The sequence below is a fragment of the Falco rusticolus genome, chromosome 19 (assembly GCF_015220075.1).
Source record: "Falco rusticolus isolate bFalRus1 chromosome 19, bFalRus1.pri, whole genome shotgun sequence".
Classification (NCBI taxonomy): Eukaryota; Metazoa; Chordata; class Aves; order Falconiformes; family Falconidae; genus Falco; species Falco rusticolus.
The window spans coordinates 5,706,776-5,729,319 of NC_051205.1; the positions used below are offsets into that span (position 1 = coordinate 5,706,776).

At 59.4% G+C, this 22,544-nt stretch overlaps 1 protein-coding gene and 1 long non-coding RNA gene across 6 annotated transcripts; one reads left to right on the plus strand and one right to left on the minus strand.

Moving 5' to 3' along the window:
- Positions 1 to 1,935: 1,935 nt before the first annotated feature.
- On the minus strand, positions 1,936 to 5,004 carry LOC119159290. 2 transcript variants are annotated; one of them, XR_005108073.1, is made up of 3 exons: positions 4,921 to 5,004; positions 2,213 to 2,395; positions 1,936 to 2,111 (listed from the first exon to the last, which is right to left on the minus strand). It is a non-coding gene; the product is annotated as an uncharacterized LOC119159290 (long non-coding RNA). The 2 variants fall into 2 exon arrangements; XR_005108072.1 differs by lacking the exon at positions 4,921 to 5,004 and adding an exon at positions 2,921 to 3,040.
- On the plus strand, positions 3,642 to 22,353 carry SP1 (Sp1 transcription factor). Of its 4 annotated transcripts, none has more exons than XM_037412002.1 (7): positions 3,642 to 3,760; positions 4,919 to 5,013; positions 5,715 to 6,899; positions 6,999 to 7,200; positions 17,781 to 17,949; positions 18,105 to 18,304; positions 18,417 to 22,353. In XM_037412002.1, the coding sequence occupies exons 1-7, from the start codon at positions 3,754 to 3,756 to the stop codon at positions 18,734 to 18,736; spliced, it is 2,178 nt and encodes a 725-aa protein (XP_037267899.1). In that variant the 5' UTR covers positions 3,642 to 3,753; the 3' UTR covers positions 18,737 to 22,353. The 4 variants fall into 4 exon arrangements, 3 of the variants coding, with proteins under 3 accessions (XP_037267899.1, XP_037267897.1, XP_037267898.1); XR_005108071.1 differs by having other exon boundaries at positions 3,643 to 3,760; positions 5,715 to 7,200; positions 18,417 to 19,730; positions 19,830 to 22,353; XM_037412000.1 differs by having other exon boundaries at positions 3,643 to 3,760; positions 5,715 to 7,200.
- The last annotated feature ends 191 nt before the right edge of the window (positions 22,354 to 22,544 follow it).

Below are 22,544 nucleotides of genomic sequence, written 5' to 3' on the forward strand. Positions count from 1 at the left end.
ATCCTACTGTCCCCATTCTGCATCCCAATGCCCTCTGACTGGTCCCAGTACCCACGTTACCCACTCCGGTGTCTCTGTCTCCCCCCAGACTGGTGCCAGCGGCCACATTACCCAGCCCAGTGCCCCCTTTCCTCATCCCAGTGGCCCTGTTCCCCCATAGATGGGTCCCAGTGCCCATGTTATCCACTCGTGTGTCTGTCCCACCCCAGACTGGTCCCAGTGCCCCCGGTCCCCCTCCCAGTTTGCCCCCATACTAGTCCACCCCCTTGGTCAGAGCTGAGTGCTCCTCAGTCCCCCATCCTGTGTCCCTAGCGCTATCGTGGGTGGTGTGAGGTGGGGACAGGGATGGGGGCAGGGAAGAGGGGAGGGGACAGGGACAAGGATGGGGACTGGAACTGGGTTATGGACAGTGTTGGGGACAGCAACAGAGGACAGGGTTGGGGAAAGAGTGAGGTCTGGGTACAGGGACCAGGCTGGAGATGGGGATAAGGACAGGGCTGGGGACAGGACAGGACAGGGCCAGAGCTGGGGACCCTGCTGGGAACAAGGCAGAGACAGGGTTAAGGACAGGACATACATGGTTGAGGACACTGTTTGCGACACAACAGGACAGGGTTGGGGACGGGACAGGACAGGACACTGCTGGGGACCCTGCTGGGAACAGGACAGGACAGGGTTGAGGACACTGTTTGGGACACAACAGGACAGGGTTGGACAGAACAGGACCCTGCTGGGGACAGGACAGATATGGGGACAGCGAGGCCAGGCGTCCCCGCCAGGCGGCAACAGAGACCCGCACGCGGGGGCGGCACCGACCCACTGCGGCCACAGGGGGGCGCCAGAAGGGGGCGGGACTGGGGACACGGGCGGGAGTGAGGGGATACTGGGGGGGACTGAGGGGAACTGGGGTGCTAAGCGGGAGGCAGTGGGGGGCTACTGGGACGGGGGAACAGTGGGATTCATGGTGAGCTACTGGGGGGCATCCCGATGGGGTAATGGGGTGGGGGTCCAACATGGTGGGGTACTGGGGGGCTACCAGAGGGGAGCCCAGTGGGGGATAATAGGGTGGGGGGGCGGTGGGGTGCTAACAGGGTGACGGTTAATGGGGGGCGTCCTAATGGGGTGAGGGGGTTACTGGAGGGGGCCCAGTGGGGTGTAATGGGGTGGCAGGCAATGGTGTGCTAATAGGGTGGGGGTTCACGGGAGGGGGGCTATTGGAGAGGGTCCCAATGGGGGTAACTGGGGGGGGTTAATGGGGGGGGGGCTACGGGAGGGGGGTTAATGGAATGAAGGTCCTGATGAGAGTCATGGAGTGCTGGGGGGGTGAGGGGTGCTAATAAGGGGGAGCCCTAACAGTGGGGTAAGGGTTTGATGGGGTGGGGGCCCTGCAGTGGTTCTCTCCAGCTCCCCCAGACCATCCCCAGCCCCCCTGTGGCCCCCCAGCCCCATGGCAGGGTGGGATGGGGACAGGACTTGTCCCCCTTCGTCCCCCCACAGCAGAGCAGGAGGAGGAGGAGGCGGCAGCCTTCACCCTGGAGAGGCGTGGGCTCTGTGTCCCCCTTGTGTGTCCCCAGGTGCCACCACTGCGGGTCAGGAGGGGAAACTGAGGCACGGTGGGGGACCCATCCCATCCGCATCTGCTGACGCCACAGCCAGTGGGACATGGGCCCAGATGAAAGAAAATGCTGCGTTCGCCCGGCACGGGGGGCACAGGGACATCCCCCTGTCCCCCACCAGCTGCGGCAGAAGTGACTCCAAGGCCACAGCAGGCTCTGGGGTGAAGTGGTGGCCGTCAGCCCCAGGGGGACAAAAGCCTGACAGCAAAGGGACCGCGGGCAGGACGGCTGTCCCCTCCCCGATGGCAGGGTTTTGTGGGACAGGTTCCATGCAGCGTGACAGCAAGAATGAGGGGCCATCCCCAAAAACCGCCAGCTGTGGCAGGGTTTGGTTTTATTTTACCTCCCCAGGTCGGTCTCTGCTCTTCGGCGTTGTTTTAATGACACCAGGGGTTCACAGCCGGCCGGTGGGGCCGGTGCCTCACCAAGAAACCGAAATAAAACAGTTCTGCTGGAAGCGGGGTGAGGTCGCGGTGAGCGACGGCGATTTTCCAGCTGCGGGATAAAGGGAATTAGGCCAAAAAAAGTGGAAAATAAAAAGGTCACGGCAAAGACGGCATCCGGGCAGCCGGCAGGGTGCTGGGCAAGGGGCTCACCGGCCTCGGCAGCGCCTCCAACATCAACAGTGGGGCCGTGGGGGGTGCTGGGGTGGGGGGTCCCTGCGGTGAGGCCCACCGTCACCGGGGGACATCAAAGGGTGGTGGCCGGCGGGGACAGGCAACGGGTGGGACGGCGGCTTCAGGGGCGGCTGGCGCCGTGCGAGGCCGATGGCTTTGATGCTGGAAAACAAGAACAACAACAAAAAAAGACATTAAATGTCATGTCTCGTCCTCCCGTGTCCCTCCCCGGCTCACGGCTGCCCGCGCCCGCGTCCCGACACTGGGGTGGCTGCGTCCCCGAAGCCCCTTGTGCCTCGGTTGCCCCCCAAAACCCCCTTTTTTTGTAAACCGGAGGGGGTTTGCTGTGAACCCCCCCAAAAACCTGCCACCCCCTATTGCCCAGAGCAGGCGTGACCCCAGGCCTGAGGGGGGAGAGGCTCAAGCGTCACAGCGGTCACAACCCCTGTCACGACATGGCTAGGTGGCGTGATAGGACATGGGACATGTCGCGGCAGGGACCCCAGGGCCAGCTGCGGTGACAGCGTCCCGGGGACATTTTACACAGCAACAAAGCCCCGCCGCAGGCCTGCGGCGACGTGTCGCTGCGGGATGGCAGCTGTCACGACAGCGGCTGGGGTGGGTCGTGACAGGAAAAGGTGACGGGGGGAGGGGGAAGAGGCGCTGTCGTAACACGGCCCGGCTTACCGAGCCGGCGGGACCGTCCCGGGGCCGCCGCTCGGCCTCAAGGGCCTGCACGGCTACGGGGAAAGCGGCGGCCGCGGCTGGGGCGGAGCCAGCGCCAAAATGGCGCCTTTTCCGCCACATTCCCGGCGCTGCCGAGCCGTCCCTCCAAGGGCGCAGCCCAGCCGCTCGCCCCGCCTCCCCGCGGCGTCTATTGGCCAGTTTGAGACGGATCGTGGGTCTCATTGGCGCGGCGCCCCGCCGCGGCCGACGCCTCCGAGCCACCATTGGGCGGCGCGCCCGTCAAAGCGCCAGCTCGCCTTCCCCCGCGGCTAGAACCGCGCAGCCGCTTGGCGGGTGCCGCCGCCAGTCACTACTTCACCCCGCCTCCCATCCCCCATTGGCGGCGTGGCGCGCCCATCACGCCGCAGCCCACGCCGCCGCGGCCGCTCCCATACGGGGTCTCCCTGCGAGCCCGCGCGGGCGCCGATTGGCCACGGCCACCACCGGCCCGCCCCCTCCGCTCCCCCATTGGCCTCCGCCCGCGGCGCTCCCCCTCCCCCACGGGGCGGGGCGGCGGGGGCGGAGTTCCGCCCTCCTCCCTCCCCCCTCCGCGGGCCCGCCCTCGCTTCCCACTGGCCACGCCGCCCGTCACTCTCGCGCAGCGGCGGCGGTCTATTGGCGGAAGCGGGCGCGGGGGCGGGTCGCGGGGCTGGGGCCGCGCCGCGCGGCTCCCTCCCTCGGCAGCCCCTTGGCGGTCACCGGCGGGGTTAGGCCGCCTCGTCAGCGAGCCGGGCGCGCCCGCCCCTCTGCCCCCCCGCCCCGCCGCCGCTCGGGCTCGCCCCCCCCCGGCCACCATGAGCGGTAAGGACGGGCCCGCCGCGCCGGCCAGGAGGAGGGAGGGGGACGGCGAGGGGCGCACGGCCGCCCAGGCACACGCAGAAGACGGCGCCCGCCCGCTCGGAGGGGCCAGAGGCGGCCCCGCCCCACGCCGGGCCGGGCCCCGCCGGGCCGGGCCTCGCCTCGCCGCGCCGGGGGGACCTGCCGGGGGAGGGACCCGTGGGAGGGGGAAGGCCTCGGGGGAGGGACCCGGGCCGGGCCTGGCTGGCAGCGGAGGAGGGGGCGGCGGGGGGGGGGGGCGATGGGGGAGGCCCCGGTAATCAGCGGGGGGGGAGGGGGGGAGGATCCCGGGGGAGCGGGCGCGGAGTGGAGGTTTTTTTCCGGGGGGGGGGGGGCGGCTGTGAGAGCAGATAACGGGGGGGGCGGGAAGCGCCCCCCCCCCCCCTCCCCTGCCAGGAAGGCGCCTTGCGGCGGGGGCGGATGCGTGAAGAGGGGGCCTCGCGGCGTGGGGGGGGCGTGGGTGGGAGGCAGCCGTGCGGGGGGGGGTGCGTGGGAGGGGGGGAGCCGGGGGGGCGTGGGGAAGGTGTGACCTGCTTGGGGGTGTTTCGGAGGGGTCCAGGGAAGCGGTAGGGGGGGGTTAACGGGGCCCTGGCGAGGGGTAATGGGGGGCCGGGGGGCGCTAGCGGAGGGTGAGGAGGGGCCGGGGGGTGCAGGGCTCCCCGCGCGGTGGGATCGCGGACGCGCCCGGCCGGGGCAGCCCGGTACCCGGCTCGGCGGCGGGGAATCCCGTGGGCAGGGCAGGGGGAGGTGGCCGGGGGGTGCGCGGAGGGCCGGGGCAGGGGGCGTGCTCCCCGGCCGTTGGCGAAGGGAAGGGGGAGGCCTGGGGAGGACCTCGGCGGGGGCCAGGGAGTGTCCCGGGCGGGTGGGGAGGGAGGAGCTGGAGCCTGGAGCAGGGCCGGGTCCTCCTCCGCTGTCCTGCTGCCAGCTCCCCTTGGCAGCTCCCTCCGGTTCCCAGCCCCTTCCCGAGCAGCAGACGGCCCCCCCGGGCGCCTGCCATCCCCCCTGCCTGCCCAGCCCTGCTGCCTTCCCTGCCCCTGACTCCCCCAGTGTCCTTGTGCTCCTCGTCCCCTTCTCCTGCCCAGAAATGTCTTTAACTCCCGCTGTCGTTTCCCGCCCGCACAGACCAAGAGAGTCCCGAGGAGATGGTGACAGTGAAGCCTGAGAAGGGCGAAGGAGATGCCAGCAGTAACAGCAGCACAGGCGGTGGGGAGGGCCAGGTGAGTGCAGGGAGGAGCAGCCCCGAGCTGGCGGCCCGCTGGCTCCGCTTGCCCTGGGGAACTCGCCGTCCCCGTGGCAAAGTCCAGGGCCGGGCTGAAGTGTTTGTTCGGCCCAGCCGAGCATTACACCGGCTCCTCTCCCCCGGGAGAGGAAGAGGAGGGCGAGTGCATGCCGGGGGATCATCATGATGCCAGACGACCCGCTGGAGTGCCGACCTGCAGCGCCCGTGGCTTCCCCTCCTCCCCAGCCCTGCACGGTGCCCCCAAAAATGTGACAGCTCCCCCACTCCCAGGAAACACCGCAGCCCCAGCTGGCCCTACTCCACGACGGGATGCCCAGAGACAACTGTACTTCCCCGGGGTTGTTCTCCTGTGGGGAGGTAACACCCACTTTGGGGTGGAGAAGAGACGTCTCTCCTTGACTTTCACATGCAGACTCCCTCCCCTTTCCTCTCTCCCGGAGGGTTTTTCCCTGTGGGTTCAGTCTGTCCCGGCCTGACAGCCCTGTGTCTGGCAGTTGCATTTTTCCGGCTGTGGGTGGGTTTTCTCAGGAAGGAGTGTTTATCTTTTCCAAGTACACTCCTCCCTGCTTTCTCTTTTAATGTTCTTTTCCCCTCCACCCCCCCCCCCCCCCGTTTTTTTATATTTGGCCTGCCCATCGGGCTGCCTCCTACGTCCTTAACTCCTCCTCTCCTTCCCAGGAATCACAGCCTTCCCCGCTGGCTCTGCTGGCAGCCACCTGCAGCAGGATCGAGTCTCCCAATGAGAACTCCAACAGTTCCCAGGGCCAGCAAGGCGGGAGCGGTGAGCTGGACCTCACAGCCGCCGCCGCTCAGATCGCCCAGTCCGCCAACGGCTGGCAAATCATTTCTGCCGGCTCCAGCACGCCGACAGCCTCCAAGGAGCAGGGCAGCAACGGCGGAGATGCCTCCAAAAGCCGGCCCGTGAGCGCGGGGCAGTACGTGGTCACAACCGCTTCCAACCTGCAGAACCAGCAGGTGCTCACGGGCCTGCCGGGAGTTATCCCGAACATCCAGTACCAGGTCATTCCCCAGTTCCAAACCATTGATGGGCAGCAGCTCCAGTTTGCCACCACTTCTGCCCAAGTCAACGTGCAGCAGGATGCCTCTGGTCAGCTCCAGATCATCCCCGGCACAAACCAGCAGATCATAACGAGCCGAGCAGGGACGAGTAACCTCATCGCCATGCCAAACCTGCTGCAGCAGGCCGTCCCCATCCAGGGTGTGGGCTTAGCCAACAACACCCTCTCAGGGCAAACTCAGTATGTGGCCAACGTCCCCGTGGCTCTGAACGGCAACATCACCTTGCTGCCTGTCAACAGCGTGGCCACCAGCCTGGCCCCCACCTCCCAGACGGTCACGCTGAGCAGCTCCGGCTCACCGGACAGCAGCTCCCAGCCAGCCACCTCGGGCACTGCCATCAGTTCCACCAACACGGCCACGTCTCATGCCAGTTCCAGCGCCTATTTTACCAACGCAAACAGCTACTCCACCACCACCACCACCAGTAACATGGGCATCATGAATTTTTCCACCAGCACGACGGTGGGAACCAACGTCCAGGCGCAGACGCCCCAGAGGGTCAGCAGTGTCCAGAGCTCAGACTCTCTGCAGAGCCAAGTTTCTGGGGTGGCTTTGCAGCCAGGGCAGCAGAAGGAGGGGGATCAGAGCCAGCAATCGCAGCAGCAGCAGCAGATCCTGATCCAGCCGCAGCTAGTCCAAGGAGGGCAGGCCATCCAAGCCCTCCAGACCACCCCTCTCTCTGGCCAGACCTTTGCCACTCAAGCCATCTCCCAAGACGCCTTGCAGAACCTGCAGCTCCAGGCTGTCCCAAACTCCGGGCCCATCATCATCCGAACGCCTACGGTGGGTCCCAACGGGCAGGTGAGCTGGCAGACCATCCAGCTCCAAAACCTTCAGGTTCAAAACCCCCAGGCTCAGACAATCACCTTGGCCCCCATGCAGGGAGTGTCACTGGGGCAGACGGGCAGCACCAGCACCACGCTCACCCCCATCGCCTCCCTCCCCAGCGGCACTGTCACGGTCAACGCTGCCCAGCTCTCCTCCATGCCAGGCCTCCAGACTATTAACCTCAGTGCCTTGGGAGCGTCTGGGATCCAGGTGCATCAGCTGCAAGGGCTGCCACTGGCCATAGCGAACACTGCCGGTAAGTTGTTTTGTCTCAGTTCCTTTTCCGTCACCGGGTGGAGGAAATTGAAGGCGAAACGATGTCACCCAGGCTGCATGCAGCCGGCTCCATGCGCCGTCTGGACTCTGGGGGGATTCAGGGTGCTGGCAGAGCTGTGCCAGGGCTGTGGCTGGGTGTGGTCGATGCCAAAGACAGTTGGCAAGCAGGCTGGCATTTGTGCTGGCCCTGGGAAGGAAGTATTAAACCTCTGCCGATTGCCAGGATGCACTGAAACTCGTTCTGGGGATTTTCTGATCTGATTAACTCCTGGGCAGCTGATTGCGTGAAAAGAAACGGAGGAGATGCCAGTGAACGAGGAAGGAGGGAGATGTGCAGGGAGGAGAAGCAAGGGAGGAGGGAGACACCGCATGTGGCATGAAGGGTGAAGGTTTTGTGCGAGGCCGCTGTCCTGCCCCCATGGCTGTTGGGGAGGGGGGGGGTCTCGGCTTGGGGTTGGGGCATGGACCTGAGTCCGGCTCAGCTCCTCGGCTGCGGGAGCCTGCAGAAAGAGTCACAGCCTTATAAAACTCAAGAATAACTGAAATCCCCCTGTCCTCCCCCTAGGAAACAAACAAAAAGCCTTGGGGAATTTCCTTGCAGGGGCGGAAGAAAGGGCTCTTTAAGTGTATATTTAGCCTCAAGTTGGGTGCTGGTGTGGGACACTGTGATCTCATTGTGGTCCAGACGGTTCCATGTTCACGGCTGGTGCAGGGCACCGTGCTCGGTCCCACCTGGATCAGTCCTGTCATCTCCCAAAAGCTCCCACCAGGCCGGGGATGGGACACAGGGGGGTGTGGACGCGAGGTTGTGTGCTTGAGGCTGCGTGTCTTCCCCTTGGAAATGCTGTGCCTGCCTGCACGAGGGGGCTGTAAGCTCCTGCTGTGGAAGAAATCGGTGCTGAAAAGGAGCTCCACTTGCTTTTCCAGTGTTTTTCTTCTTCTTCGTCTTTTTTTTTTTTCTTTTTTTCTTTTTTTTTTTTTTGTTCTGGCTCTGGCTAAAAAGGCAGTTGCTAGATTTAGTCACAGCTGAGAGGCAGCAAAAAATGTTGCTCAATCCGACTCGTGCTTCCTTCTCGCGAGAGGAGGCGGCTGCTCTCCTGGAGTTGTTTTGCAGCATTATTTTGGGCTGTTGCTACAGCAGCTTGGCTTGCAGGCATCCACGGGTTTATTACAGACTGCGCTGCAGTCGGGATTAGCCTGATCCTTGGACTTCCCTGAGTAGAGAGAGACCCACTTGTGCTAAAACACGCTCGTTTTTGCACCCAGAGGGGAGCTGACAGCGTGTCACCTCTTTTATACGTGGAAGTGCAGGTGGCAGAGGGTCCCTGTGGCCTCTGCCCACCCGAGTTCGGTGGGATCCCCTTGCCCCACAGCCCCTGGGGCTGCTTGTGTCGAGGCGTGCTTGTTTCTTGTTTTGAAGGTGCCTGGAGAAACGCATGGGCAACTCCTAGTTCCTGTATTTGTGCCTGACTCTGCCCTCAGAGGTGGGGCAGGGAGGAACGTTCCAGAGACCACCCATCCAACGAACTCACACTGGGAAGCCACCTCCTCCTCCTCTTTTTTTTTTTTTTTTTTTTTTTGGCTCAACAGCACATTTAGCTCTTGATCCGCGGTGACGAATTCACCATCTGATGCTGGCAGCCGCACCAAGAGCCGCAGCCGAGGGCCTTGCTCTTCCTTAGCTTGGAGGAAGTGACGTTCAGACGACGCTTTTGATGTTGTTCAGTTTGAAAAGCCAGAGCAGAGTTCAGGTTTCAAAGGGCTGGTGGGGACTCACTGAGAGCCCCATCTCGAGGGAACCGTAGGTTGGGCTTCCAGGACGAGGCCCCAGAGGCTGCGGCTGGGACAGAAAGCTTTCTGGCGCTGATCCAGTCGTATGGTTTGCGTGGTGTAACTCCGAGCTGGAGGAGGTTTTTTCTCTTAGCTGGGTCTGTCAGGATGTGGTGATGGATCTGTTTGTCCGCCTTGCAAATGGTCCCTCTTCCGTGGGTGCTGAGCCCCTGTGGACCCTACACTGGGTGCATCACCTCCATCCACAGCATGGCCTCGTAGCTGAGCCATCCTCTGCCGTGCTGGGGGGCTGCGAGTGTGGACCCCTCCCGGTCCGAGCTCTCCCGATGGCAATTTAAGGGAGCAGTTTGTTGCCAACTGTGCCTGTTGTCCAAATCACTGAACATTTTTCCATGAGGAGCCTCCTCTTCAGCTGCCGCCGGCTCTGTGAGTGCACACCACGTGTGCTGGAACTTTCTGTGCTCGCTTTCTGCTCGAGGCTAAGAGTTGGGAGGGCTTTCTGTAGCAGAAAAAGCTCCTCTGCTTCCAAGGGAGGTGGATGGGAAATAGAACCCAGGTTTGCTTGGGAGGAGAAACTGGCAGCTGGTCGTCCCGGCCCCTTGGGTTTTGCCACGTGTGGCAGGGAGAAGGGGGTGTGTGGCGAGGGGTTTCGGTAGCAGAGCATGTGCCCCAGCTGCCTCCCTGTTTCGCAGCCGCCGTGTTTCCTACCGCTTCCCTGCAGATCTGCTTTAGTGTAGCTGCCTCGAAGAGCTCTGCTCGGCTTCAGGGCTGACAGCCGCTCCGCTGTCCTGGCTCGGCCGCTGCCAGGCTGCAGGAAGCTCCAGGCCGTGGGCAGGGGGACTTCTCCGGGCTGTGGCCTTCAGCCCCTCGTGAGGTCTGAGGGTGAGTTGCTGAGGAGGTTTCTGCTTTTCACTTTCCATTCTGCAAAGTGACAGGGGGAAAGACCCCCCTGGAGAAAAATGACACCTTGAAAAGGTCTTCAAAAATCAGATTTTTTGCTCCTGGGTGTGAGGCAGAGCTGGGTGCTCTGTGCAAATGTAACTCGGCCTGTGTTTGTATTAATTAGGTGGTTTGCAGGCTGCCACCTCCGCCACTGCCGCCTCCTCCTCGGCCTTAGATGGGCTGTGAATTAGCCCTCGTGGCAGAGGCATGAGAAGGTCTGTGACCATCATGGGTTGGTATGTGGGCCAACAAGCCTTGTGGCCGGCTCTGCTGCGAGGGGAAGGCAGCCCCGGAGCGGGTGAGGAGACGTCCTCGGCTGGCGTTGCCCAAAACCTGTGCGTGGGCTTGCACGCCGCTGCTCCCCACGCAAGTGGGCAGCAGGGCTGCCCCTGGGTTGAAGGGGAGAGGTTTTTGGGTGCTCTTCTGTGGGTGTACTAGTGCAGAGGTGGGTGTTGTGACACAGACGCCTCGGTGGGGTCCTCACCCCAGAGAGCAGTGTCACCCAAATGTCACCCCAGCACTGGCCTGCTTGGGGGGGTGACGTCGTGCATGAGGCCCCTTCGTGTGGAGGCTTTGTGGCAGTCGGGGTGGGGGCGATTTCAAGAAGTTTGCGACACTGGGGTTTCTCTTCCCCTTTTGACTGAGCTCTAGGGAGGAGGAGAGGGACTTTTTTTAGCTCCGTGTCCGTGTAGTTTTGCCAGTGAAGTGGCTCTGCCCCACGTACCTGTCCCTGGCAGCGTCCCGCTGCTCGGAGCCACGTGCCTTGGAGATGGAGCCCTGCCTGGCTGAGGTATGTGCTGGGTAAACAGGCGTCTGCCTCTGCCTTCCCATTAGGTCAGCACTGCAGTTCAGCCCCTCATCTGAGCCCCTTGTTTTGTGAGCGCTAAAGGATGTTTTATTCCAGGGGGAGGATGGATGGGGCTGGTAGGGTGTCTGGAGCACTGGTGGCACCAGGGAGATGTGCCAGCCCCAAGCCGTGCTCCTGCCCGGGGCGTTTTGGCAGCACCAGCTCCCTCTCGGGGCTCTGTCTATCATTTGGATGAAGCTTGTGGTCTAATCGAGCAGTGGGGCATAGCAAGGACATCCTCCTGAAAAAAAGCCTTCGTGGGGGAAGTAACCCTTCGAAATCTGTTTACCAAATGCATCCCCAGCTCTCTGCTGTGACTTTGTTCTTACAGGGCTTTTCCCAGCCGTCGGGGCACTGACACAAAGACCTGATTGTCTCCTATTTTCTGTTTTTAAGGGAAGCTTTGTAGCAGGGCCTTGATGAGACATCCACATGGCATCGTCTGCAGAGGGGAGGGGAAAATCGGAGTCAATCGCAGGCCAGCAAGCCCTGACAGGATCTCTCCTTAACACGCTGTAATTGTTTGTTTCATTACACCCATGACATCGCGTCACAAAATAATTATATTGTGAAATTTCCTTCTCTAAACTCTAGCTGGGCTGGACTTTAGATATGCTCCCAGCTTCCTTGGCTGACCTCTCTCTTGGCCATAATAAAGAGGGTGGTTTACTGAGGAAATTACACAAATCCCGAGAGATCCTGGGGTCTGCTTGGCAAAAGGGAGCGATCCCAATACAGAGCTGCTGCATGGCTTCGTCCCAGCGAGGTTGTGCCCCACACAAATCTGCCGTGGGCCTGGGACTCCATGGGGTGGCTCTGCTCCTCCTCCTCCTCCTCCTCCTCCTCCTCCTCGAGGCTGGGGCTCGCCCGCCCAGGAATGGGAGCAGGTTGGCAGCCGTGCTGGTTGGACTGGTTGGGTGCTGTGTACCCTGTGACTCCCTACAAAAGGGTTTCCTCGCCCAGCCCCGGACCGTCTCGCTGGGCCCTAATCTTCCCCTTCCTTTTATCTGTGCTGACCTCAGCCCCGCCGCCTCCTCGCCGGGGAGCATAGTCTTTATCGCCCCTTCGCAGGAGCTGGAGCCTGGCGCCCGAGGACCAGGGGTGGTTTCAGTGTGGCTCCTTTCCCCAGCATCGGCTCTCAGGGCACTGGCTCCCACCTCAGAGTGGCTCAGGCCATCCACCCATCTCCCCATCCCAGCGCAGGACATCTAGGATAGATGCCGCGAGCGATACGGGCACGAATTCCCCCGCTCTGCAGAGGGGCGTGATTAAAAACACGGGCTTTGTGACTCGGAAAAAGCATCCGCCCTTGACTGCGGTGGGGAGGGAGACAGACAGAGGTTCAGGTGCAGCGAGAGATGCCTGCGGGGATTTCCCTGTCTCCTGGGTGTGCTTTGGGCTGGGCTCGGGCTGCAGCTCTCCTCCTCCTCGGTGGTCACGGGGATCGCCCTTCCCCATCTCAGCTGGGCACTTTCTTCCTTCCTGTGCTCTTGACACATCATTGGGGACTTCTCTTTTTAACTAACCTGATTTCTTTTCTGGAGTGGTTTGGTAGGACCTGCCTATGCGGCGGGGTGATGGTGGTCTGGTTCACCCTGGCAAGGCCACCCCAGTGAAGGCTTTGGCAGGTCTAGAGGCTTCATCCCAGTTTTGCGGCAATCCAGATGGGAATTAAAAGGGCAAAGGAGATCCGTGTTTCAGTTTGCAGCGCGACAAAGGTATTTAGCAAGTCCTGGGGGGTCAGGGATCACGCAGGTTGGACGGGGTGATTTCCCAGCTCGCCTTTGCCTCTGCCCGTGCGTCACAGGGCTAGGAGATGCAGCTCTGGCTCCCCTTGCAGCCCACCTCGTTCTTGACCCAAAGCTCCGTCCCTATTTATTTCTTCTCCAAAGGAAGTGTAATTTATTGTGACGCACAGAAACCTCTAACAATTAAAGGATATCACAGAACTTGCCGTGTGGCTTTTTAAGTCATTAAACTCCAGATTAAAACGCAATTACTCAACGTGCTGCAGTCAGACTTCAAAACTGCACCATCTTACGCAGCCGGGCACCGTGTGTTCCCTGCTCCACCGTCCGTAACCTGCCGTCCTAACTCCGAAGAATTACTGAGAGCTCAGCTAATTTACATGAATGACTTCCTACTGCAGATTAACTCATTTTGCAAATTAGCAAGGAAATCAAACGAGATAAAAATCAAGGGGACTGCATTACAAAACCTGCTTTGTTCCTTTGTATGTAGCAAGTGCAGCTTAATTGTCTTTGATCTGTCTGGAGCAGAGCTGGTGTGTTTTGGGGAGAGCAGCAAGCACCGGCGAGGTGCTGCCACGCTAAAGAGCAGGAGGGAACAGGGAGAACTTGAGCTGTGAGCTGGAAAGGTTTGATTTTGGGGTGGTTTTTTTCAGGCGCATGCCTGCTGTCTGTTGTCTGCTGCAAGAGATGTGCCGAGAGGATGGGGGAGCCCCAGGGCGGCGTGCCGCTGGGTTTTGCTGCCCTTTCTTTTCGCCTTAAAACTTCCTCTTGCCTCTTTTCATTGCGCCTGGAAGCTGACACCGGTTTGTCATTCGTGCCCCACTTTGCGTGGTGACGACTTACCCCGCTCTTCCTCTCCTGCCTCTGCAGCGTTGCAGCTGCCAGTGTTGCAGAATTTGCACAAGAAACTGCGTTGTTTGATTGGGTTGGTTTTTTTTTTTCCCTAGAACCTTCCTAAAAATGAACATTGAGTCTGTTTCCCCTCTCCTAAGGTCAGCTGGGGTGGATCTAAAAATGCTCCTCTCTTCTATCCACAGGGCATTTCTCACCTCATTTTAGTTTGCTAAATAAAACGACTAAACTGAAGTATTTTTTTCTCCAACAAGCAGTTAGAAGACAAGAAACACCTTGTCTTGAGAGAAGTCGCAAGCCAAGACTTGGGTGCTTTGGTCTTTTTAGTGTAAGACCAGCAAATGACTCCCCCTCTTCTGGGGAGGTCTCGGCAGCCGGTACCCCCACCCCGTGCTGCTGGAGCAGGGGCTCCTTCGGGCAGAAACAAGTCCGGTGCCGCGGCCAGGCACGGCAAAGCAGGGTCAGCTCCTGTCGCCTGTCTTCACAGGGAAGTCCCACTTTGCTCCCCAGGGTTTTCCAAGGATTAAATCCCCCTCCTTGCTCTATTAATGTATTTTTTTCAGGACTTCAATGACCTGAACATGGACCAGGGGCTTGGCAGCCTTCATGAAAGCTTTAGTCTTAGAAGTAATCTATATTAGTGGAGATAATAAACATAAATTATCCAGATGATTTCTCTCTGCCAAGCTTTCCCCTGAAACTGCAATATTCTGGAGACTTCGGCGCGTCCTGATATGCGAAGAATGAAGCGTGTATGTACAAGATCTGTCTTCTCTCGCCGTAATTTATTTATACCTTAATTAGATGTGAGCCATAGATTACCAGAAGGAGGATTTGGGTTTTTTCCCCTCCATATGACATGCCAACAGACTATAAAATGCTGTGTAGGCTTTTGCATGTTTGAAGGTTGAAGCCATTCCAAGACATCAGGGCTGGATTCTCCCCCTCCCAAGCGTATTTTGGGGAGAGCGTGTGTGTCTTCTCCTTCCTTTTTACAGCAGCTCTCCCTGGACAGCGCATACGTGACAGGGAAATCTCTATAATCTGTCGCTGTAATGCAAGCTGTTGTCGTTGGCTTATAAAGCTTAAAAAAAACCCCCAAAGCCTTCCTGGTTCCCTCCATGCTGGTTTTAGACTGTAAACATATGTTGCAAGAGCTGGCGGGGGGGACCAACTGAAAAGGTTTTGTCCTAAAATTGCTGGACTTTGCAGGGAGCGCAGGAGTTTTGCTGATGAGGTACGGGAGGACCTAGCCAAGATTTCCGAGCGGTGCTTAGAATTGTGTCCCCTTTGGAGGGACAAACAGTTTCCTTCCTCCTGTGCAGTAGTGCGCCAGAGCTGGCCTGGTCGCTGCTGCTTGTTGGCCAGCAATATTCCTCTCCACTTTGGTGTCCCAGTGCAAGGGCAGACACAACCTACGCTGTTGCAGTTACTAGTGCTACTGCCGCGCGGGAGCCCCGTGCCGGGGCTGGACTGGTCCAGGCGTATCGGTCATGGGTGTTACCTGCAGCATCTTTCAGCCATGATACAGCTGAGCATTCCCTCCTGCCCTGGTGCGGACCGGAGGGGACCATCCGTGGGGTTATATCATCTTTGGGGCCAGCACCATCCTTTGACACGTGATGCTGGGGCCCCGACATGCCGGCACAGCCCCTCGCCACACCACAGATGACATCCTGGATTCTGCCTGGGATGGCGGCACGTGCCTCGTCCACCTGCGGACAAACGGGCCCCAGCGTGATGTAAGTAGAGATGAGGCGAGCAGATGAGTCAGGCTTCGTTGCCTCGATTGCAGCCCTTCTGGTTGTTGCTTTGGTGCTCTGGGTGTCTCGGTCCTCAGTGGCAAAGGCTTGCCTGGCACTGCCCTCTCCCAGGAAATCTGGACCCCTGCGGACGTGGGGGGCAGAGCAGCCAGCCCTAATCCCGAGCCTCCCTGTGTGCGTGCTCCTGCCTGGGAGAGTGAAGCTCCTGTCGATGCCGCTGTGGCCCAAAGGAGTGGGATCAAAGCTGTTCGTCTCGCTGGAGGAAGCTCAGCGGTGGAGCACAGCTGGGCTGTGCCATGCAGGTCATTGGCAATGCCACCGCGGAGCTGTTGGGCATCGCGGCGCGAGCTGGCCGGTGGCCCAGGTCGCCAGGGATCTCTTCCAGGTGGCTCTGGTCCCTTCTGGAGCGAGGGCCCCTGCCCCAGCCCCTCCGTCGAGCTCTGCCAGGGTACCACTGACACCTGCTGGTAACAGCCGAGCCGTGGGGCCGGGGAAGGCTGCCAGCTGCCAGAAACTTCTCAGGCCCCCCTCGCTGGCTCCAGGCTCTCAAAAACTCCCTTGCAGCCGCAGGAAGAGCCCAGCGTGCGGCCAGCGGATGTTTTGGGCCAGTGTAAGCCTAAAGTTTATCCTCCTTCAGCGCCTCTCCTGTGGATGCTTGCTGTGCTGCCTCCTGCATGGCTACATGGAAAAGCAGGTTTTTAAAGCAAAATTTCACCGCTTTGCTGAAGGTACTTGTCCCAGCAGGGCTTCTCAAAAGGCTGTGCAGACCTCCTGCGGTACCACCACCAGCGGCAGCATCTCGGTCCCCATGCTGGGGAGGTGGCCTTTGTACCTGCAGCCCTGTCATCACACGGCTCTGGATTGTATTTTGGGAACGCCAGCTCTGGAAACCACAGCTCTGTGATGTTTCTGCTCCCTGTTTAAGAAGCAGCTTCCAGGTGCTGGGAAGAAGAGATGGAGCAAGTGAGCCAGTGTTCCCAGGGCAGCACGACATCCCTCACGCCCCAGTGTCCCCATCAGCCTTTGGCAGGGCTGGCTGGCACGGTGCTTCCCCTTAACTCATCCTCGCTGGAGCCAGCCGGGCAGCTGCTGATCAAAGCAGCATCAGGAAATCCCCCAGATGGGTGTTTTTGGGCAGGACTCGCCCTGACACCCTCGTTTCCCAGCCATGGGAGAGGATCTCTGGAAGGAGCAGCAGAGCACGGTGTCGTTCGCTGTGGGGGACAAGCGCACCCATGTATGTGTTTGCACCCACGTGTGTTTTTTCTCAGCCCTGTGTTCAGACACCACCGTGTTTGGGCAGCGGTCTCAACCCTGGCTGCCTGCTTGCGAGGGAGTTGATAGGAAAAAGGTGAATTTTGGGCTTGAATCACAGCCTGTAGCCAGCCAAGGATGCTGCCACCCATCCGGCGGAAGCGTCTCGGCTCTAAATCTGCTGTTAGACCTATTGGCATATGTTAATTGCAGCTGAAAAGAGATTACTCAGCCTGTCATCTCTGCGCCCGCTCTGGCTTTTCAGCATGAAAATAATCAAGCAGCGGAGCTTGAAGGGAAATAAAACACTTGTGAAGTGTAGATGGGGTTATTGGAGAAGCAATTAGATGACAGCATAAGCGTAGAGCAATAAAATGGCAATGAAAACTGATAGGCTTAAAAACTTCCTACCCCTCAGCCCCCCCGTTACGAATGGTTTATGTTTGTCTGCATTTGGGAGCTCGTCAGCACTACCCTGCGGTTCCTACGGCTTTTGTAATTGGGAATTGCTCCTCGAGAGAGGGAGGGACCATGCTCCGCCAGCAGCGCCAGATGATTTTTCAACTTTATATATATATTCCTTTCTGTAATCGCAGTAATTAACCAGTGAGCGCGTGCCGATAATATCTTTGCTGATGGATGCTGCTGAAGACTACGGTCTTCCTGCCCACTTTATTTATCGCTGCCTTTTTTTGGGGGTGGGGGGAGTGGTTGGCAGGAGGGTTCACATCTGCTCTGTAGATTTGCTCCTGGATTGTTGCTTTCGTCAGGTTTAAGCCGGAGAGATGTTTGCAAAGGGAAATCTGCCTCTTTCAGCCCAAAAACACAAAGAGGGGGGGGGAGGAGGGACCCTGGTGAGGTCGGTGACACAGTGTGATTTGGAGAAGCCCGGGGTTCCCTCAGCAATGTTTTGATGCTCAGTTTAGGTTTTTGCTGTTTTCCGTGCTAGGTGAGCTGGAATAGCCGGAATAGCGGGCAGGCGGCTGGGGGGCGCAGGGGGGGCTGTTTCTCCTGAGACACAGCTCTCGTCTCTCATCTGGACAAAAGCAGAGGACACAGACCAAAATGTGGGGCGACACTGGGGGGACCCCACTTTGCTGGGGGCTGTGGAGAACACGGAGAGCTCCAGGGCTTTAGGGAAAGCTCAGCGGGGGATTCTCGGGGCTTGAAAACACCGGAGCCGGTGGAAAGCCAAGGGAGAAGCTGGAATTAATGACTTCCTACGGCTCGATCAAGCTGAGACCCTCCCGGCTTTGCAGCTGCAGTGGGGAAAGGCTGGGAAAAGCCCCTCTTGCTTCCCTCTTGCTGCTGGGGGCTTTGCCGATGAGGACCCACAGTAACCTCCTGTGTTTTCTTCCAGGTGACCACAGCACTCAGCTGGGTCTTCACGGCACGAGCGGAGACGGGCTGGGAGACGAGAATGCAGCTGTGGAGGAAGGAGAGACGAGCCCGGACCCGCAGCCTCAGCAGGGACGGAAAGTGCGGAGGGAAGCATGTACCTGCCCCTACTGCAAAGACAGCGAGGGAAGGTAAGGCTGCTCCACCACGGATCTGGCAACCTCCGAGCCCCTGGAGAGGGCTGAAACCCCAGAAGTGCCTTGTTTGGTCCCATTTTCCCTCCCTCCAGCCAGCTGGAGCTTTCAGGTTTGTTTTAACTCTTACCCTTGGACTCTTGGTTTTTTAGGAGCTCTGGGGATCCAGGTAAAAAAAAGCAACACATCTGCCACATCCCGGGCTGCGGGAAGGTGTACGGCAAAACCTCTCACCTGCGGGCTCACCTGCGGTGGCACACCGGGGAGCGGCCCTTTGTCTGCACCTGGATCCTCTGCGGGAAGCGCTTCACCCGGAGTGACGAGCTGCAGCGGCACAAGCGCACACACACAGGTAGGGCCTGGGATGCTGCTTCCCCTGGGATCCTTCATCCTCCTGCCGGCCTGGGCTGTGATGGGAGCCAGCCTGGCCACCGCCTCACCCCTCTTTCCATCCCTTCTCCCAGGGGAGAAGAAGTTCGCCTGCCCGGAGTGCCCCAAGCGCTTCATGCGGAGCGACCACCTCTCCAAGCACATCAAGACCCACCAGAACAAGAAGGGAGGCGCGGCCAACAACGTGGCCATGAACGTCTCTGCCGTCCCCATGGACACGGGGGCCTCAGCGGAGGGTAACGGCGGGGCCACCCCCTCGGCCCTCATCGCCACCAACATGGTGGCCATGGAAGCCATCTGCCCCGAGGGCATCGCCCGCCTGGCCAGCAGCGGCATCAACGTGATGCAGGTGGCCGACCTCCAGTCCATCAACATCAGCGGCAACGGGTTCTGAGGGCGAAGCGGGACGTGGGCACCGGCGGGCGACACGGCGGCGCCGGGCGGCACAGGGCCGAGAGGCAAGCGGAGACGGAGACGGGAGCTACTTTCACCACGAGGGCGGCTCTCCCTTGTCGCCCTCCAGCACTAAAGCCCAGCTCCTCTTACCTGGGATCGCAGCCCTCGAGCTGTCCAACCTCCGGGGCCCGGTGACCACACACGAAGGCCAGAGCTATATATATATTTTTTTTTTTTTAATTTCGGCTTGACCTTATTATGATTATTTCCACTCCCCCTCCCTCCCTTCCTCCACTCCCCCCCCCGAGATCCGTCTGCCCCTCCGTAGCTAGCCTTCAACGCCATCATGCCTTGGTAAAAGTATACAATTCTTGAAATACTTTTTAGCAAAAAAACCACAAACAAACAAACAAAAAAACCAAAAAAAGAAAAAGAAAAAAAAAAAAGAAGAAAAAAAGATTCTATATTATTATTATATATATAAAAATATAAAATGTGTTTGTTTGAGAGAGGAGAGATTTTGCTGCGACCATGGCTTGGTCTCTTTGATGCCTTATTTTGGAGCAGGTTGACCCTCTGGGGCAGTTCAGACAGTGCCTGAGCTGTCTTTCAGACCTTGTATTACATTTTACATTGTAATCTTAAAGGAAAGAAACCACCCCAACTCCCCTGGCCTTTTTTGTACGCTTTGCTTTTAGGTTGTTCTTTAATTTCTTTGTAATTATTTGGGTGAGGGTTTGTTTTTTTGTTGTTTTTTCCAACACCCCCCCCCCCCCCCATCTGCCCCTTGTAAAAACAGCTGCCCTCTCCTTGCTCTTCACTGGACTTTTTGATCTTTATTTTCCAGCCATCTTCTTTGCGAAGATCCTTTTCCTTTGGCTTTTCTAATCCTCGCTCTGGCAGGCTGAGCGGTGACTCTACACGTGGAATCGATTTGTTAAAGGGTTTCGTGCAGGTTCACTCAAACTATTCAGCAGAGGGTCTGGGACCCGGTACGGTGGGAGACGGCTCGGGAGGTCCTTGGGGAAAATGTCTATAGTTTGGGGTTTTTTTCCGGCCGCTGTTGGTCTTAAGAATAATAATAATTACAGAAAATCAGCGCCCGCAGAGCTGGTCAGTGGAAGACGATGCTCTTCCACCCCGGAGAGGTCCCAGTGGCGAGGGTGAAGCATGGAGGGGACACACGATGGGGCCGTCACCTCTTGGGTTTTGCTGTGAGGCTGCTGGAGGTGGCTCCTCATGCTTCCTCCTTAAAAAAAAAAAAAAAAAAGAAAAAAAAAAAAAAGAGGAGGGGGTGTTGGAAATGGGGACGGTTCCAGGAAAACCCTTTTGGTTTTCCAATGCCCAGCTTTTCCCACCCTGGGAGGACCAGGACGGCTCAGTCCTCTTCCGTTCTTCCTCCACACCCTCCTCTTCCTGCTCCGCTCGAGACAATATCTGCCCTTTCCCCTCTGGCTGTAAGCAGGCAGGGGCTCCCTGCCCGCCGCGGGGGGGTCCTGCGCCGCCCCCCCGACACTGGGGGGGATTTCATCTCAGGGTGACGCAGAGCTCATGGGGAACCTTCACCTCATCCCCGAAACAAGGCAGCGGTGGGACATGGGTCCCTGCTGCCCCCTCCCCGGCTGCAGGGAGGTCTCCGGTGAAACCTCTTCTTGTTTTCAAGCAGAAATTTTGGGGTGAGACGAGCACGAAGCGGGTGTGAGCGGCCAGGAGAGCGCCCGGGGGGGCTCGGAGGGGGGCTGAGCCGAGGGGAGCAGGCTGCGGCGGTGGGAGCGAGGTTCACGGGAGGAGAGGGTGCTGAGCTCCCGGTCCGCGCAGCCGGGGCACCGCATCTCCCTCGCCGCCCCACCTGGGGGTCTGCCCTGGAGTTTTCTAGAAGCGTGTGATTCCCCTGCCTGGGGACAACCAGGAGGCTGCTCCGCCCGGGGGGCTCCAGCGCAGCCGGGACCACCGGGAGGGAGGTGGCAGCTGGCAGCGGGGGGCCAGGGTTGCTCAGGGGGGCTGGGAAGCCCCTTGGAGAGGAGTTCAACCTGCGCCCCCCCCCCCCCCCCCGGGCCCCCCCCCAGACCCCCAGGGGCCCAATTTTCTACCAGACTGCTCGGACGCTTCCCATGGCAGGGTGGGCTCGCCGGAGCCGGGGACTCCCCCCCGAATCCGAACCAGGACCCCCCGGGGCTGATCCATCACGGCAAACCCCAGCCAAACTGTGAAGCGTGAAGGTGTTTTTACCTTGTGGTTGGTTTGTTTTTTTTTTTTAATAGAAGAAGCTCTGCAGGGAGGGAGGCGGCGAGCCTGGCAATTCCTCCGGCCGATCTTTCCGCGCTCTCTCTCTCTCGATATATATTTTTGCATTTGTATATTTTTATATAGGAAACTTTAAGCATTTGTATTTTAATAATCTGTGAAGCACTATGAGTTCCCCAGCGCGTCGTGTCCGTCTCCTCCCCTCCTCAATACTGGAAGCTACAGAGAATTGGTAGAAAATAGGATATTTTTTTTTTTTATTTAATTGTTGATAATTTCTTTTGGGTTTGGTTTTGGTTTTTTTTTTCCCCTCACCCCCGTTAACGTGGGGGTCCCCGAGACCCCCCCAAGCCCCCTGCGCTCACCGGCTCTGCTCCGTCCCAGCCCACCCTGTGCCGAGCGGGAGTCAAGTGCCAAACCCCGATCCCGAGACCCCGCCGAGGGGACGGGCTCTGCGTGGGGTTTTGGGGTGTCCCGTGCTGTGTGTCCCCCCCGGTGATTTCCCTGTTGTCCCTGATGGAGCTTAATTTTCCTATGGAAACGCAGCTGGGAGGGAGGGGGAGCCCTTGGCGGGGTCCCCCCGGGGTGGGCTGCGCACAGAGCCTGGGGTCTTCACCCCCCTCTCTGTTTTGGGGGGTCAGAAGATCGGGGGGTGGGGGGTAGGGGGGAGCAGCTGGACCACCCAATCCATCCCCATTTTGGCTCTGCAGCTTCCGGGCCCCTCCCCTGCTCTGTGCACCCCAACCCCCCTCCCCAAATTCCCCCAGCAGCCCCCCAGAACACCTCCAGCCATTCCCGGGCTGGGGGGGGGACACGAAAACGTGCCTTGACGAGGGGGTGACAGGCTGGGGACAAGCCCCTGCTCCGTCCCCACCTCCCCCAGACTTTTATAGGTGTTGGGGGGGCAGGGGGGAGAAACTGGGGGGGCCGGGGCCATCCCCAAGGCTTCCCCCATCTCCCAGCTTTAATCCACCGTTGTCACCCGTTAATCTCGGGGGGCTGGGGCCAGTTGTCTATGCAGCGCGGGGGGGGGGCGGGGGGTCCCGCAGGATCTGGCCCCTCCACACCGGCAATAATTTCTCTCTCCTTGTCAAGACTGTTTGATCTTGTCATGTCTGTGCTATATATAATTTTTTTTGGGGGGGGGTGGGGGGTTATTTTTTTTTTTTTTAAATCTGGTGGCTGATGTAATAGCATTCAAAACGTGTTTTTGGGGGGTTTGTTCAGGTTTGTTCTCTCCCCCCCCCCCCCCCCCCCCCCAAGTGCTATTTTTTTGTACAAAAGAGTTAGATTAAAATGTTAGTTTTTTGGGGGCTCCTTTGTAAATGGGGAATGACGATTTCTTTTTGTAATAAACACGAGTCGCTGGCATTGTCTGGAGATCTGCGGGGGGTCACCTGGGGGAGCACGGCCCGGGGGGAGGGGGGGGTGCGCTGTCTGTCCCGGGTGGGGAAACTGAGGCACAGCACCAGGTAGAGCTGGGGCGGAGGGGGGGAACTGAGGCAGGGTGCTCAGTCTGGGGGGGCGGCAGTGCCTTGGGGGGGTGCTGGGGCTCTGGGTGA

Bases quoted from the DNA above. Each gene is read 5' to 3' on its own strand.
- SP1 (XM_037412000.1), top strand. The intron at 17,950-18,104 runs GTAAGGCTGCTC...TTGGTTTTTTAG, and splicing joins TGCAAAGACAGCGAGGGAAG to GAGCTCTGGGGATCCAGGTA. The intron at 18,305-18,416 runs GTAGGGCCTGGG...CCCTTCTCCCAG, and splicing joins GCACAAGCGCACACACACAG to GGGAGAAGAAGTTCGCCTGC.